This window comes from Medicago sativa, chromosome 8 (assembly GCF_051527215.1).
Source record: "Medicago sativa cultivar Bolivia chromosome 8, Bolivia_mono, whole genome shotgun sequence".
In the NCBI taxonomy this organism is placed as follows: Eukaryota; Viridiplantae; Streptophyta; class Magnoliopsida; order Fabales; family Fabaceae; genus Medicago; species Medicago sativa.
Window position 1 is genome coordinate 64,113,720 of NC_140756.1, and position 17,893 is coordinate 64,131,612.

Here is a 17,893-nt window from a genome sequence, read left to right on the forward strand (position 1 = left end):
AGGTGATTGATGATTAAATTGGCATCATCACTAATTTAGAGTCAAGGTGGAGAAATGTTGAAAGTGACTCAAAATTGAAGAAATTGAAGTTTACTGGAAAGTCAAAACCGGGGGCCCGAATGGTGCTGTCCGGGGCCCAAATTTTGTCTATTTTTGGGAGACATTTGTCTCGTAAAATTTTGGCTCCAAAAGGGTCAAATTCGGCGGCCGAATTTTTGCAGCAGCAGAAAAATAAAACCGTTTTTTTCTTGGGCCTATTTTGTTCCTATTTTTGAGGGATGCTTTCACTATAAATATAAACCTTGTATCAGATGAATATGTGTGTAGAAAACAGGGTTTAGAAAACAACAAACAAACTAGGGTTTATAGAGAATTTCGCTTGGAAACAAACACTTGGGTTGGGATTGTTTTGATTTACCTTGAACAAAACACTGTTAGGATTGAGTCTCTTGGTCACGGGAAGAGATTGGGACTTTGGGTAGAATTAGGTTTGAAGACTAATTCTTGTAATCCTCAATATCTCTTTGTAAAGAAACTCATATCATTATAGTGTAACGAAGAACTGCTCTCTCCCTCAGAGTAGTTCATCATTAGACCGAATTGGGTAAAGAAATTATTGTGTTCTCTTTCCTTTATCTCTTGCTGTTTATTTTTGTTTGACTTATATTGTCACCCGCTTGATTTGATTGATTGGTTTTATTTGCTCCACACATCAAGTTTTATTGGTGTGATTTTTGCAACGAATTCACAACAGAATCGATTCAAAACTTCTCTCCTGCGTATCGATCTTCATGGTTCACCAGGCTTGTCAGTTAGCTGCCTGAATCGATTTAATATGTTGTTTTTGGACAAAATATTGCATTTTCCACCCTTTTCTATATATACTCGCTTCCTCATAACACCCAATTCATTGAATCAGTTGCATCTATTCTCTCTAGAGTCTCCAAACCTCATTGTTCATACATTCTTCAAAATTAAACACTTTTTCTTAGAATCACTTTGTTCTTTGAGTCATACTGCTAGAGTTCTATAGGGATTGTAAGTTTGTTCATTCAAGGAATTAAATTGATTGGGTAAATCAAGGTTCTAAAGTGAAGTGAATAATCTCATTCCACCTCCAAAGGTCTTAGGGGTTGTTTCTAAAGTTTTTGTGTTCAAGGGGGATCTAATTGTCGGACGGTGCATCAAAGAGTTTGAGTGAAGAACTTCAAGGGATGCACGGGTGAATGAAGATTCGAAAACATCAAGAAGCACCAATTTCAAAGGTTATTTGAAGATTGGGGGAATGATTGCATAAGAATTGAAGAACTATGGTAGTTTCAAGGAATTCTTGTAATCACATTGTAATCAAACATTCAATATTCTATTGGAAATCCTTGGTGGAGACATTTTCCATCAAGAAGAGTGGAGGTAGCTCGAAGCGAGGACGAAAGAGCGAACCACTATAAATCTCGGTGTCTTCTCTCTTCTTTATCCTATTAGTTTTGATTAATTGTGTATTTGAAGGTTGATAAATTACTAGTGTGGAAATTAGGTGTGATCAAGGTTTAAACATTTATACTTGATTTCGTTCTTTGATTTGATTTGTCTCACATTACTATAAGATCACACTTAGTTTCAATTCATTGTCAATTTATCAAACACTTACACAGTTGTGTTCATTAGCATAATTGATAAATTGCTCTTAGGTTTGGTTTTGTTTGAGATTGTACTTTTTTTGTAACATGTGCATCTTTATTTGTAAATTAAAAGACCTAAACAAGATACCAAACGCACCATTAATATTCCCAATCTTTATATTGTAAAAATTAATTGTGAGTGGTACTCGGAATGCAATGATCAAACATTGGTGATAAGTTACACCGTCAGCAACTGTCACGTGACAAAAGTCATGCCAAATCAGCCTTACAAGGACCAAAACCAAAACTGACTATATTTGCAAGAACGAATTGCATATTTAAGCCCACTATTAATCATCAGAGATGACTGAGATCTATTTAAGAAATTGAACCATCACAATATAGTTTTTGATATATGCATATGCCATAATAAAATCATTAACTAAATGGCTGTAGAACCAAGCTTTTGTGCCACACCATGTTATTGTTAGTCGTATGTAAACATATATTAGTTAATGAATTTATGTTTACGTTATTTTTATGCGTAAATTCACATCACAAGAAACAAACACTAATCTGTCAAAAAAAAAAAATACTAATAAAAATTGATTGTATTTATAAAGCTAACCATCATAAGCAGAGGATTTGTCTTTAAGAGAAATATCTGATTGATTGTTTACAACATCACTATACAATAATTCCTTCTTTTTTTTTTCTTCTTAATAGTGACTTCTTCTTTTGCAAAATGCATACAAGAATATTATTCATTAAATAAGTGAGAAAATGATATTTTTAGAAGAAAAAAATTTAGTAAAAATAATAATTTTATCAGCTTGGGTCTTAAGTCGACCTTTACAAAGACTAATCATTTGAGATGATTAAGATCTAATTAAGAGATTGATCCATCCCAACATTTGAATTTTTATATGCATAAACCACAATCAAATCTTTAACTAAATGGTTAAAGAACCAAACATTTGTGCTACTCCATGTTAAGTCAATTGTATGAAAACATATATGCTAATGGAATTTATGTTTACAATATTTTGTGTTCAAATTCACATTATAAGAAACAAAAGACTAATAAAAATTGATCGACGTCATGGAATTTATTTTGATACGTCGATCAATAATTTTTTTCTCCTCAAAAAAAAATTTGATCGACGTATCAAGATAATCTACATCAGCATAAACTTTGTCTTTAGGAGAAAGATCCACGTCATTGTATGCAAGATCACTATGCTATAACTCCTTGTTTTGTTCCTTGCCAGTGACTACTTCTTTTGCAATATGCATAGTACAATATTAATCAATAAATAACTAATAAGTGTGAGAAAATGACACTCTAAGCAAAAAAAGAAAATTGGCACAAAGACTATTCTTGAAGGATGATTGAGATCTATTCAAGAGATTGATCTATCCCAATATAGTTTTTTCTTTTTCTTTATGCATATACAACAATTAAATCTTTAACTAAATGGTTAATGTATTAAATCTTTAACTAAATGGTTAATGTACCAAACATTTGTGCGACACCATTTTATAGTCAGTTGTAGGAAAATTAATGAAATTTATATTTACATTATTCTTGTGTTCAAATTCACATTACAAGAAACAAATACTAACAATAATTGATTACATTTATAAAGGGAACCTTCATCAACATAAGCTTTGTCTGTAAGAGAAGTATCCTATTGATTGTGTGCACGATCACTAGGCAATAAGTTCCTCTTCTTTTCTTGTCAAAAAAAAAAAAAAAAGTTCCTCTTCTTTTTTTTCCTTCTTACTAGTGACTTCTTCTTCTGCAACATGCACAGAACAATATTAATCATTAAAGAAGTGAGAAAATGACATTCTAAGAAAAAAATTGGTAAAAGAAATAGTTTTATCATCATGGGTCTTTAGTCAGCCTTTACAAAGACTAATCATTTGAAATGATTGAGATCTATTTAAGAGATTGGTGCATCCCAAATTTGTATTTCTATATGCATAAACCACAATCAAATCTTTAACTAAATTGTTAAAGACCCAAACATTTGTGACACACCATGTTATAGTCAATCGTATGAAAACATATATGTTAATGAAATTTATGTTTACTTTATTTTTGTGTTCAAATTCACATTATAAGAAACAAAACACAAACAAAAATTGCTCGACATATAAAGCTAACCTTCATCGACAGAAACTTTGTCTTTAAGAGAAAGATCTACTTTATTGTGTGCAGAATAATTATGCAATATGTCCTTCTTGCTTTGTTCTTTGCTGGTGACTTCTTCTTCTTCTACAACATGCATATAACAATGCTAATCAATAAATAAGTGAGAAAGTGACACTTTGAGCAAATCAAATAGCCATAAATAATAGTTTTACCAGCTTGAGTCTTAAGTCAACATTTACAAAGACTAATCATCAGAGATGATTTATTTAAGTGATTGACCATCACAATATAGTTTTTTCTTTATGCATATACCACAATCAAATCTTTAACTAAATGGTTAAAGTACCAAGCTTTTGTGCATGATCACTAGGCAATGAATCATTCTTGCTTCTTTCCTTATTAGTGATTTCTTCTTCTGCATCATGGATACGAAAATATTAATCATTAAATAAGTGAGAAAATCACATTCGAAGAAAACAAATTGGTAAAAATAATAGTTTTATCAACTTGGGTTTTAAGTTGGCGTTTACAAAGATTAATCATCTTAGATGATTGTCATCTATTTAAGAGATTGATCCATCCCTACATTTGTATTTGTATAAGCATAAACCTCAATAAAATATCTAACTAATGAGTTAAAGAACCAAACATGTTATAGTCAATCGTATGAATACTTATTTACATTATTTTTGTGTTCAAATTCATATTATAGAAAACAAAACACTTAACAAAAATTGATATAAAGCTAACCTTCATCAGCATAAACTTTCTCTTTTAGAGAAAGATCCACTTCATTCAGTGCAACATCACTATGCAAGATCCTATTCATTGATGGTGTACAAAATGGTTAAATATACCCAAATTGTAATGGTTATTGCAAAAACAAACAAAAACAGAAAGACTAATAAAACAATAACCTTCTAAACTGAATTTGGCAAAACACGATTCCCCTTATTTAAATTTTACAAATTTTAAAATATTTAATTTCTACAACCACCCAATGTTTACTATAAGTTTCCCATTTAAATTAACACAAAAGTAATATTTTCATTTCAAATATTGGAACAATACATGATATATCAATCATTTTAAAATCTAACAAAAAAAAAAACACAATACTTATAGATCTAATGAGGAAGTAGTGCTTCTAAATTGCTTTCTATCCGAAGATAACAAAAGTACAAAATACATAATAAAATAAATAAATATTGAGTAGAAAACTATAATAAACTTTTATTAGCCATTCACTAATTCATGTCATCAAGATAAAACCTACAAATTCAAATAAAAAAAATTAGATTGAATCATCTCATCAAAATAAATTGTATTAAAATTGGAGACTGATAGTGTGTATCATCTTACCAATATTTAATCAAAGAAATCACACTTGTTGGATATTTATGTTGAGCATTTCCAACGAGATTGATACAGCAACGCACATCAAAGAAGATGAACAAATATAAGACAAAGTTAATGGTCTCCATTTGATCTGGCATGGAATTACAACCCACGAATAAGTTTTTAGTTTCTCTCGCGGATCTGAGTGACACAAAACAACACAAGATTAAACAAGAAAAGTAATCCCAACTACGATAATTACAATAAATAACAAAGTAAGATCAATCACATAAAATTTTACATGTAAACAATATTTACTTGTAGAATAAAATTTCAATAGATCTACCCTCTCGAAAATATCATCATGTTCAATTCAATCAAACAATTAAACAAGCGTGAAAATGGAAATACAAGATTACCATGAAGGAGAAAGATGATCCTAAAAGATCTGACTTACTGCTTTGTACAAATACAAGATTACGATGAAGGTGATGGAAATGTGAGGATTGTCATTTGGGAGAGCGCCGTCGGCATATTGTGAAAGTGAATTGATGTATGTATTTATAAGGATTTTACTAGGGTAGGGTTTTGTGTTAGATTAAAAGTTTAATTGCATTTTTTACCCCTTAAGTTTCACAATTATGCAGTTTAGCTTATCCAAGTTTAAAATGAGCTATTTGAACCTCTCAACTTCCCCATTTGGCACTAAGTAGTTCCTCAAGCATATTTTAACCGATTTTAACCAAAATTAACATTTTTATAAAAGAAAAATAAAAAGTAAATAGAGAAAATCACTTGACAACTCTACCCAATCATACTCCTTATTTTTCCTCCTTCCACCTAGACATCAAACTTTCATTCTTTTTCACTCTAAGACTCCCATCATGGTAGGATTTTGTTTTAACTTAATATTTCCCATTATCTATTATAAAAAATCTAATATTTTTAATAAAAATTCATATGAAATTTTAGAGTTTGTTTTTTGTCACAATTGATAATGTGACACATTGAGTTGTTTTTTGTTGTTATATTTTAGGGTTTGGGCCTAGTCCCCCCCTCTTGTATAGTTTTTCGTTTTTTAATAAAATTTTAGAGCAGGTGGTAAAGGATGGGAGCGGCTATGGGGTGCCAACATAGTTGGGATGTTTAGATTCTCCTTGGTGCCTTTCTTGCGCTCTTGATTCATCAAAAAAAAATTGTCTTTCTTAATTATAGCTTTGTTAACTATGAGTTAACTAGGAGGGTATTTTATGCAAATCCCAAATTCGAACTTGGGTCACCACATTTTCCCCTCATGTGTTTATTTGAGTGTGTATTGGCCTCTAGACCAATAACAAAATAAAAATACATCTTAGTTAGCAATTGTTTATAAAAATAATTAAATAAATTTAATGAATTATCAATTTCTTCATCCAAATTTTCATCACTCCAATCCAAATTTAGGAAAAAAATTAAGATATACCTAAAAAATTCATTCAACTTAATCTTCTAACTCATACACTCAGATCTAAAGGACAGCCATCACCGACAACTCCTTTGATCCATACCTTATGATATCATCAAACTCTTACTCAGCATGATAATAATTGAAAGTTACCATCAAATCAAACATTCAAAATGAGCAGGAATGTTTAAAACCGAACCAACCCAACAAAATACATCTAACAAAAATTGGAAAGAAAAAAAAAACTATGTTTCATTTGGATGTGGTCGGATCAAATTTTCACTCAACCGGGCGGTTTAGTTTTTCTTTTTGTTGCTTTTGTTTTGCCACCCACCAAATCGAAATGCAAACTCACTTAATTAAGAGTATTAATTTAGTAACTCGCTCCAAACTCTCCACCCAACCCAAACACTCACCACTTCACTTGGCCCATAGACTCGCTCAACCAAAACACCCAACCTGGTTTTTTTTTTTTTTTTTGCTTTTCAATTAACTTTATACTGTATGTACAGTATAATCATTTTAAATTCATTGACAAAAACTAAATTTTATCTCGACTGTCTCTTTTCCATCATCTCTATCCCAGACGCTCTCAATGGATGATCTCTCACTGTTTATACTTAATCGTTGCAGATTATGTAACCAGAGTTAATGGTTAATCGTTGAACCTTTTGTTTATTCATCTTAATGGTATTTAGAGTTAGTTGTTACCTAGTTAATTGTTGCATCTAATATAATCAAAATTGTTGGTATTTTGAAAAAAAAAACTATATACTGTCTCGTAAAAAACAAAACCAACCAAAAACCCTATTGAAACTAATATTCTCCTCTTGTTTGACAAACTCGATGTTGAATCTGACACCTGCAAAAAAAGTCGCAAAACGACAACATTTACGAACTATGGACGTGATCCACAAACAAATGTATATACTAACAACGTGTACTATGAACAGATTTGTGAGCACACCACCTAAAATCTAGCTTTATCCCCTATGAACCACCTTCGTAAAAATACATACACTTAAGGTAATAGCTCAATGGTAAAACCCTAGTATAAGAAGCTCTAAGTACAGAGTTCAGATCTCTTTAGAGACGAATATGAAATGGTTATAGTGTCAGTTTAATTAATAAATATAAAATCTACGCATTCGATGGTTTTCCCCAGTCGACAACACTAGATACTTCATGGGTACTAGACCTACCTTGAAATTAAAAGAAAAAAAAAAAAGAGTAGTGATATTTGAACAACCATTTTTAACAACTATCATGACAACTTCTTTTTCCTCTCTTCCTATTGGTCAAAAACAATGGAAAGAGAAAAATGAAGAGAGAGAATAAAAACATAATTGATCGAAATATAAAGTTAACCTTCATCAGCAGAAACTTTGTCTTCAAGAGAAAGATCAACTTTATTGTGTGCAAGATCACTATGCAATAAATCCTTCTTGCTTTGTTCCTTGCTAGTGACTTCTTCTTCTTCTGCAACATGCATACACGAATATTAATCAATAAATAAGTAAGAAAATGACACTCTGAGCAAAACAAATCGACACAAAAAATAGTTTTATCAGCTTGGTTTTAAGTCAACCTTTACAAAGACTAATCATCAGAGATGATTGAGATCTATTTTAGAGATTGACCCATCATATTATAGTTTTTTTCTATATATATATACCACAATTAAATCTATAACTAAATGGTTAATGAACCAAGAGTTTGTGCCACATCAGTTTATAGTTTTTCGTATGAAAACATATACGTTAATGAAATTTATGTTTACATTATTTTTGTATTCAAATTCACATTACATGAAACAAACACTAACAATAATTGGTCGTATGTATAAAGCTAACCTTCATCAGTATGATTCAATTGAGTTTGTGAATAATCACTAGGCAATAAGTCCTTCTTTCTTTTTTCCTTGTGACTTCTTCTTCTGCAACATGCATCCAACAATAATAAATCTTTAAATAAGTGAGAAAATGACATTCTGTAAAGGAAAAAAATTGGTAAAATAATTGTTTTATTAGCTTGGGTCTTAAGTCGGCCTTTACAAAGACTGATTATATGAGGTGATTGAGATCTATTTAAGAGGTTGATCCATCCCAACATTTGATTTTGTATATGCATAGACCACAATCAAATCTTTAACTAAATGGTTAAAGAACCAAACATTTGGCCCACATCATGTTATAGTTAATCATATGAAAACTTACCTATTAATAAAATTTATGTTTGCATTATTTTTGTGTTAAACTCACATTATATGAAACAAAACACTAACAAAAAATTATCGACATAATAAAGCTAACCTTCATCAGTAGAAACTTTGTCTTTAGGAGAAAGGTCCACTTCATTGTATGCAAGTTCCACTTCATTGATGATGTCATAAATGGTTAAATATATCAAAATTGTAATAGATATTGCAAAAACAAACAGAAAGTCTAATTAATGTAGGAGGGTTTCCATAGTATTTATATAGTACTTTTATTTTAAACTTAACATTTGCAGCTTAAGAGGCAACTTTTATTCATTCAATAATATTGTAGAGTTTTCTCAATTTCTGATGGTTTCCGGAACCTATTTTCACAAGGGGGGAATTTTGAGAGGAAGCAGCTCTCGTCGCCGGTGAAGGGTCGTTATGATGAGGATATGAAGGAGCAGATAAGTAAGGATCTTGGATATCACAGAATATAGAGAAAGAAGAGAAGCATGCTATAAAAACAGATTCCTTGCAGCTCAAGCAACCATAGTTTAAGTTTCACTAAGCTAGTTGCTGGCATAGGTTTAGTTACCATGCACTCTCTTTTTGTATATATATGCATTGTAACCTTCATTTTAGATCAATGAGAATAATCATTCTATTTTCCTAATATGGTATCATGAACTTTTTCTCCCTCTTTGGGAAAGTTTGTTATGATCTTGTAACCGTTTTCCGTTGCACCTTTTCTCTTCCTTGTTGTTCATGAATTCTTCATTCATGATTCTTTTCTTCGCGATTCTACTTCATTGAATTGCAAATTCTGCGTTCAATTGTTGTTTCCTTCTTGATTCTTCTCTGTTTTTTGTTGATTTTGTTGAATTTTTCTCTGTTTGAACCTTGTTCAATCTTCATCCATGGAGGTGGGAAATTACCGCATGATGCTGATATGGAAAAGAAGAATGAGGCAGTTGACATTGATGATGAGTATGATGTTTATTTTTGGAGTATTTGATGGCCATGGAGGTGCAAAAGCTGCTGAATTTGCGGCAAATAACTTAGAAAACAACATCTTGGACGAAGTTATCATGAGCGGTGTTAAGGAGGCAGTGAAATGTGGTTACCTCAATATTGATTCTAATTTCATGAAAAAAGATCTCCATGGTGGCTCTTGTTGTGTAACAACATTGATTAGGAATGGTAACTTAGTTGTGTCTAACGCCGGTGATTGTCGTACTGTTATTAGTAGAGGAGGGGTTGATAAGGCACTAACATCTGATCACCGACCTTCAAGAGTAGATGAAAAGAATAGAATTGAGACCCTGGGTGGTTATGTTGATTTATGTCGCAGTGTTTGGAGAATTCAAGGATCACTGGCTGTATTGGGGAAGATGTGTTTACAATAAAATTCAAATATTCATTCAATTTCAATTAACAGTGAATGTGGCAGCACTTGTTATCAATTTCGTAGCGGCAATTTCAGCAAGTGAAGCACCATTAATATCAGTTCGATTATTATGGGTGAATTTGATTATGGATGCATGTGCTTTGGCTCTTGCAACTGAAAAACCTAATAATAAGGAACTAATGGATAAAAAAAAAAGTTGGTAGAATAAAGCCTCTTATTACTAGCATTACGTGGAGGAATCTTATGTCACAAGCCTTGTACTACTATCAAATATCAATTATGTTGACTTTTCATTTCAAAGGTGACAATAATTTTGGTGTGACGTAAATGACACATTGATATTTAATACATTTGTTCTATGTCAAGTGTTTAATAAGTTTAATGCAAGGAAATTGGAGAAGAAAAATGTGTGTGAAGCTTTTAATGAGGAAAACAGCAAGATGCGGCTGGTTGAACATGAGTATCTGGAGAAAGTATCGAACGATCGTGAAATAGTTAGGCTGGAATTGGAAGCTCGGAGGAATGATTCATATGCCATGTCTTCAAGTGGAGGAATAGTTTCATTATTCAACATGGTGACATTTGACGCATTGTCTGAATTTTTGCTACCTCCACCAGCTGCAACATTCCATGTGTTTAACCCTGTAGACAATAACATTGTTGCGATCGGAAGGGAAGATGCGGAGATTAGTATTTTAAGCACAATAAACTTATAATCAAACTAAAGGGTCACCACAAGTACATCACTGGTATAGTTTTTTCTCCTCAACTGAATAAACACAACAGCTTTTCTCTTGGTCCATGAGCAAATGGATTAAGAAGAATTCAGTGTCAATCCAAATGCTAGGTGGTGGAAATGCACTATCAAGAAAAATCCTGCAAGAGAAATTCTAAAAATTAAATTGAATGACCTCATCAAAATAAAATCAACAAGTTCAAAATAAATTATAATACAATTAGAGACAGTTTGTGTGTATCATCTTACCAGTATTTAATCAAAGAAATCACACTCGTCGAAGATTTATGTTGAGCATTGCCAATAAAATTGATACAGCAAAGCACAACAAAGAAGATGAACAAATATAAGACAAAATTAATGGTCTCCGCTTGATCAGGTATCGAATGATGACCCATGAGTAAGTTTTTTGCTTCTATCGTGAATCTGATGTACACAAAACAACACAAGATTAAAAAGGAGAAGTGATCCAAACTACGACAATTACAATAAATAACAAAGATCTGTCACCTAAAATTTTACATGTAAATAGTATTTACTTGAGTAGAGTAAAATTCAATAGATCTACCCTCTCGAAAATATCATCATATTCAATTCAATCAAACAACTAAACAAACACGAACATGGAAATACAAGATTACCATGAAGGAGAAAGATGATCCTGAAAGATCTGACTTATTGGATCAGTACAAATACAAGATTATGATGAAGGTGGTAGAAAAATATGAGGATTGTCGTTTGGGAGAGCGCCGTCGGGATATTGTGAAAGTGAACTCGTGTACGTATTTATAAAGATTTTACTAGGGTAGGGTTTGGTGTTAGATCAAAAATTTATTTGTATTTTTTACCCCTTGGGTATCACAATTGTACAATTTTGGTTCCCCAAATTTAAAATGAGCGATTTGGATCCCTCAACTTCTCCATTTTACATTAAATAGTCCCTATGCATATTTTGACCGATTTTAACCAAAAATGAAATTTAAAAAAAAAAAATCAAAGAATCAATTGAGTAAATCACTTCACAATTCCACCCAATCCTCCTCCTTCCTAATAGACATCAAATTTCCATTCATTTTCACTCTCACACTCTCATCTGGGTCAGGCGTTGTTTTAGGTTAATATTTCACATGCTCTATTGGAAAGAAAAAAAAAACTAATATTTTCAATACAAAAAATCACATGAAATTTTTTATTTAATTGTTATACGGGTTGAAGGTGTTTTTCATTCCTGCCATAAGGCCGAGTTCTAGTTTTAGTCCTTGTAAAAAAAATTGAGATTCCACCCTTGTAATATAAGATTCGCCTAGTTTTAGTCCCTCGGGACATCTGACTATGTAAAACTGATGATGTGACACGTTGAGTTGTATTTTTTAGTTATTATAGTTTTGTTTAACTATTAGTTAATAATGGTTGTGGTGATGGAGATTTCTCACCTTCATTGTGACTGTTTGTGTTACTTGTATTGGAATTTGATGGACTATATATTAGCTAGTTAAGGTTTAGAAGCTGCAGGGTTTGGGTTTTGTGTGATATTTATTAGATGGTTTTGTGATGATTGAGATTAGAAGGAACGGAATATAGGAAGGTTGAGATTAAAAGGGATGCATTGAATGGTTTAAGGTGGTGAATGGTGATGGATATAAAGATACCCTTTGACTATTTATTGGTTGGTTGCTTTTGTTTTTTTAGGATCATAGGGACTAGTAATTTAATGAGATGACTTAATTGAATGGAAGATTGAAAGGTTGCATGTAGGAAAATTGCTTTTTTTGACAATGAATACTTCCTATTGACACAAGTAAATGATGCTTTTATCCCCAGCGGCTGTTAACAACCGTTGGGGTATGTGCCGGCTGTTAACAACCGTTGGCTTCCAGCCGCTACGTGCGTTCTAGGATGCACCGTCCTTCTCATCATTCAACCTCTTTTTCTTCATTCATTCAACACATTTTTTCCACATTCAACCTATTTTCTTTCAACATTTTTCAACATTCAACCTATTTTTTCTACATTCAACCTCTTTTTCCATCATTCAACCTCTTTTTCCATCATTCATTCAACCTTTTTTTTCAACATTCAACCTATTTTTTCTACATTTTTCCCCTATAAAAACCCTCACATTCTCTCCTCCTTACTCTCATTTCCTATCATTCTCTCCTCTTTACTCTTTCTTCTACAAAATGTTTGTTTGTCATCATGTTTGTCATCATTCGCCTTTCATTGAAATAAGCCTCTTTGAATTGGTTTTACCCCAGGATTTAGGGTTTAGGGTTTATGGTTTGTGGTTTTTTTTCCTTTGTTTTAACCCAAGCGGTAGTTAAATGTATTATTAAACAACAAGAGTGCAAATGTGAGGAACAACACGAATTGCAGCATGAACCTTCTTGTAAAGCTCCTCAAGGACATCTGCTTCGATACCTTTCTTAATGTACTCACTAAAGTGAGTCTGGTATTTCTCAGGCTCATCCACAGTCAATGTACGACGAAGATGACTCCACCTATTAAGGAATAAATGTACGACGAAGCATGTTTAGTTTTACCCCATTGTAAATGTATTATTATATTAATAAAATGTGATTTTATATATATTACTTGTGTTCCTTTATTTTAGTTTTTATTTGCATTTATTTATATGAAATACAAAAATTCAAATAAAAAATGTGTATTAAAGAAATCTAACGTGAATTTGAATAAAACCTTATTAAATCTAACATGAATTCAAATAATTAAAATTTCGTATTCTAATAAAAACTAATTAAATTTAACGTGAATTCAAATAATTAAAATTGCATATTTGAATAAAAACTAATTAAATCTAACGTGAATTCAAATAATTAAAATTCCGTAATGAATAAATAAATTCGAAAAGTGAATAAATAAGATAATTATCACATTACATTACATTACATTACATTCCGGAATGTACCTTACAACTGCAACAATTATCTTACCACTGAATGAGGCAAATTCAAACTTGCTAAGCAGCAGGACTCCAGCATACGATCAGCATCTTGAATGATGGTATTCAAGTGCCAACGAAATGAGGTCCATTCCTTGACAATTGAATACCATCGTTCAAGATGCTCATTGAATGTTGGTGTCATGCCGATTAACAAGTTTGAATTACCCCATCCAGTGTAAGACAATTGTTGCAGTTGGAATGTGCATTCCAACTACAACAATTGTCTTACCTCTGAAATGGGGTAAGTTCAAACTAGCCAAACAACAGGACTCAAGCATTTCGCTCGACATTCATGCTTTCCTTTGAAAAGAATAAATTTTTGTTAGGCTTGATTTAGATGATGGTATTCAAGTGCGAACGAAATGAGGTCCATTCCTTGACACTTAATACCTTCATCTAAACCAGCCAAACAAAAATGTAATCTTTTCAAAGGAAAAACATGAACGCTGAGCGAAATGCTTGAGTCATCGCCGTTTGGCGAGTTTGAATTACCCCATTTCAGAGGTAAGCCAATTGTTGTAGTTGGAATGCACCTTACCCTAACTAATGACGATCATCTAGCGGAATCAAGTTGTTGATGATATCTTCAGTTGATCTCAGCAACGTCACCCGCATATCGATCCACTGGAACATGATGTGCTCCCAAAACATGGTCGTCACGTTTTCGTCGTTCTTTAACTCCACCCAAGTGAATGATACCCTCCCCTCATCGAGCTTTGGATGTTTATACCGAACGTGTTCCACCCTCCTTGTGTCTCTGGGGTTGACTCCTTGGTTGAATTCATTCAGTTGATCCTTGAGACCTCTTAACGTTACACCAAGGCACCGAACCTTCAACCTCTGAGGTTCTCCGCCGTTGAATTCTGCATGAACGTCGATCCACCCGGCCATTGTTTCAAATCTACACACATAGAAATTAAAAATAATAATCAATGAAAAACTCATTCAAACACTTGTAGTGAAAATTTGACATAAACCCTAAAAATCCTAAACAAACCCTAAAAAATTTATAAAATTCGAAAAAAAAATTATAAATTCAATTAATATAACTTCATTATAACAGGTATTCATAATATATGTTAATAGCATTTTGGATCTACAACATAACTATATTAAAAACAAATATTCAAACCCTAAAAAATTTATAAAATTCGAAAAAAAATTATAAATTTAAGCAATATAACTTCATTATAACAGGTATTCATAATATATGTTAATATCATTTCAGATCTACAACATAACTATATTAAAAACAAATATTCAAAATTTAATAATTAAACAACAACTAAAATTATAAACATATAAACACATATACTAACTAAAATGTATGACAATAGCATAAGTGATAACTTACTTGTGATTTAGTGGAAGAAATTTTGGATGATTTGGTAGAGTTTTTTTATAGAGAGAGAGTGAAATTTTGAGAGAAAAAATGGTGATGGTGATGATAGAGTGAGTGTCTGGATTATGGCTACTGCCTTGAATATATCACGAATACAACAGTAGTTAACTGCCGCTGGAAGCCAGCGGTTGTTAACAGCCGGCGCATATCCCAGCGGTAGTTAACAACCGCTGGGGGTAAAAGCGTCATTTACTTATGTCAATAGGAAGTATTCATTGTCAAAAAAACAATTTTCTGCATATCTGAGTTGATTCAAAGTCCTATGCTCTTATATATTTTCTTGGGTCTATTTCATTTCCCTAAGCCCACAAGGGCCACAACAAAATATTATAAAATGTACTTAGTTTTATTTTCTAATTAGGTTAATATGTCTTTACTAGGGGTGGAAATAGGCTAGGCCGGGCCGGGCTTTGTAAGGCCCAAGCCTGGCCTACTTCAAAAATTATTGGCCTGAGCCTGGCCTATTACCCGTCATAGGCTCAATTTCGAGGCCTGGCCTAGCCTATTTAAAGGCCTGATGAAGCCCGAAAGCCTATTTAAAAGCCTATTTTACACTAAAGTCTAGCAACACATGTAAGCCTACTACTAAATAGGCCAAAATTTACGAAGGCCTAAAGCACATGAATATATGTGCTACTAAATAATGAAATCTTACAAAGGTCTAATCACACCAATATATCTACTACTAAATAACCAATCATATGAAGGCTTGAGTTTATGAGAAAAAAACTTCAACGATATCAATAATGGAAGATATATTATACATAAAAAGCTTAATAGGCCGGCCCGACGGGCTTAATAGGCTTTTTTGTAAGCCTTAGCCTGGCCTATTTAATTAAATAGGCTTTATAAAAAGCTTGAGCCTGGCCTTGTTAATAAACGAGCTAGGCCGAGCTAGGCTTTAAATAGGCTAGGCCATAGGCCCCTGTCGGACGGCCTGACCTGTTCCCACCCCTAGTCTTTACCCCTTGCAATTTGGGCGAGTTTGGTTTACCCCCTGTAAAAAAAAAGTTTAGATTCCAACCCTGTAAAATAAAATTCTTTGATTTTAGCCCCTGACCCATGTGACTGTGCATAATTGCTGACGTGGCGAGCTGAGTGGCATGCTGACTGTGCATATCTGATTATGTGGCGTGCTTACTGTATAATTAATTTTGTTTTTCATTTTTTTAAAGGTACACATGGCATTTGCGCCTATTTTTTTAAAAAAAGATTAAAAAATTTGTAAAAAAAAAACAATTCAGGATTTTTTTTATTACGAAAAATATTTTCCAAAATTTTGAAATATATATTTTTTGAAAATTCCAAAATTTATAATTTACGAAAAATATATATTTCAAAATTTTTTAATTTTCCATAATTTTTAAAAATTATTTTCGAAAATTTTGAAATATATATTTCAAAATTTTTATTTCGAAAAAAAATTCAAATTATTTTCGAAAATTTGGAAATATATATTTTTCAAAATTTCAAACAGATTTTTTTTTCGAAAAAGAAGTTTTTTAAATTTTCTCAACAAAAAAAAATCTGGAAAATATTTTTATTTTTAAAAATCTGGATACAAATTTAGGAAAATTCAGATTTTTTTTCGAAAATTTTATACCAAATTGAGGATATTTTTTAATATTTAAAAAATCTGGAAATTTTTTTAATATTTAAATTTATTCTTATCTATTTGTTACATTTGTTATTTGTATTGAAAATTGAGGGCCTTTTTGAAAAGAAACAGCCAGTCCAAAAGAGCTGAAATGGGTTGTTTTCTATATATATATATATATATATATATATATATATATATATATATATATATATATATATATATATATATATATATATATATATATATATATATATCCCAAAAAATTATATAAAAAATAAAAAAAAAACATAAACTTCCTGTATTTTGAAACTTTTGAAAAAATTTAAAAAAAAATCCAATTTAAATTAAAATTTTAAAAATATTCGAAAAAAATAATATAAGCTAATTTTTGAATGTTTTGGTACAAAAATATTTTCTGAATTTTTTTATTTTTTGAAAAATAATCCAATTTTTTTTGTTTTTTTAAAAAAATTGATTTTTTTCTTATGTTTATAGAGTGAATTAAATTTTTGAAAATTAATTTTTAGTTTTTTTTATATTTTTAAAATTACTTTTTTAAACCATTACCCACATGTCAGGTTTTGAAAAAATAAAAATTAAAATAATTACACGTGTCACGTCAGTGTCCATTACACACGTGTCAGGTTTTAAAAAAAATAAAAATTAAAATAATTACACAGTGGCATGCCACGTCAGCGTCTGGATGGGGTCAGGGGTGTTTTGTGGAGAATCTTCATATTACATGGGTGTTTTATGGAGAATCTTCATATTATAGGGTTGAAATCTAAACTTTTTTTTTACAGGGGGGTAAACCGGAACTCGGCAAAATTACAGGGTGCAAAGACATATTAACCCTTTTTGATTTTACTAGCTAATTGGTTCTTCCTCTATTATGTGTGGTATCACATGTTGTGTAACTTCAAAATGTTGCATAAATAAGTTTTCGATCATTGTGTTGCATGAGAATTGATGCTAGTTTGGGTCACCAGAGAGTATGGGGATCATCCACGCATTGGACTAAGA

The 17,893-nt window shown here is 31.6% G+C and overlaps 1 protein-coding gene across 1 annotated transcript; it reads right to left on the reverse strand.

Annotated features, from left to right (window-relative positions):
- Window positions 1-444: 444 nt before the first annotated feature.
- Window positions 445-5,304, reverse strand: LOC146900457 (uncharacterized). Its single transcript, XM_085732611.1, has 5 exons — window positions 5,143-5,304; window positions 4,531-4,601; window positions 4,127-4,195; window positions 3,793-3,903; window positions 445-3,421 (listed from the first exon to the last, which is right to left on the reverse strand). Exons 1-5 carry the CDS (start codon window positions 5,274-5,276, stop codon window positions 3,333-3,335), a joined length of 474 nt encoding a protein of 157 aa, XP_085588737.1. The 5' UTR covers window positions 5,277-5,304; the 3' UTR covers window positions 445-3,332.
- Between the last annotated feature and the right edge of the window lie 12,589 nt (window positions 5,305-17,893).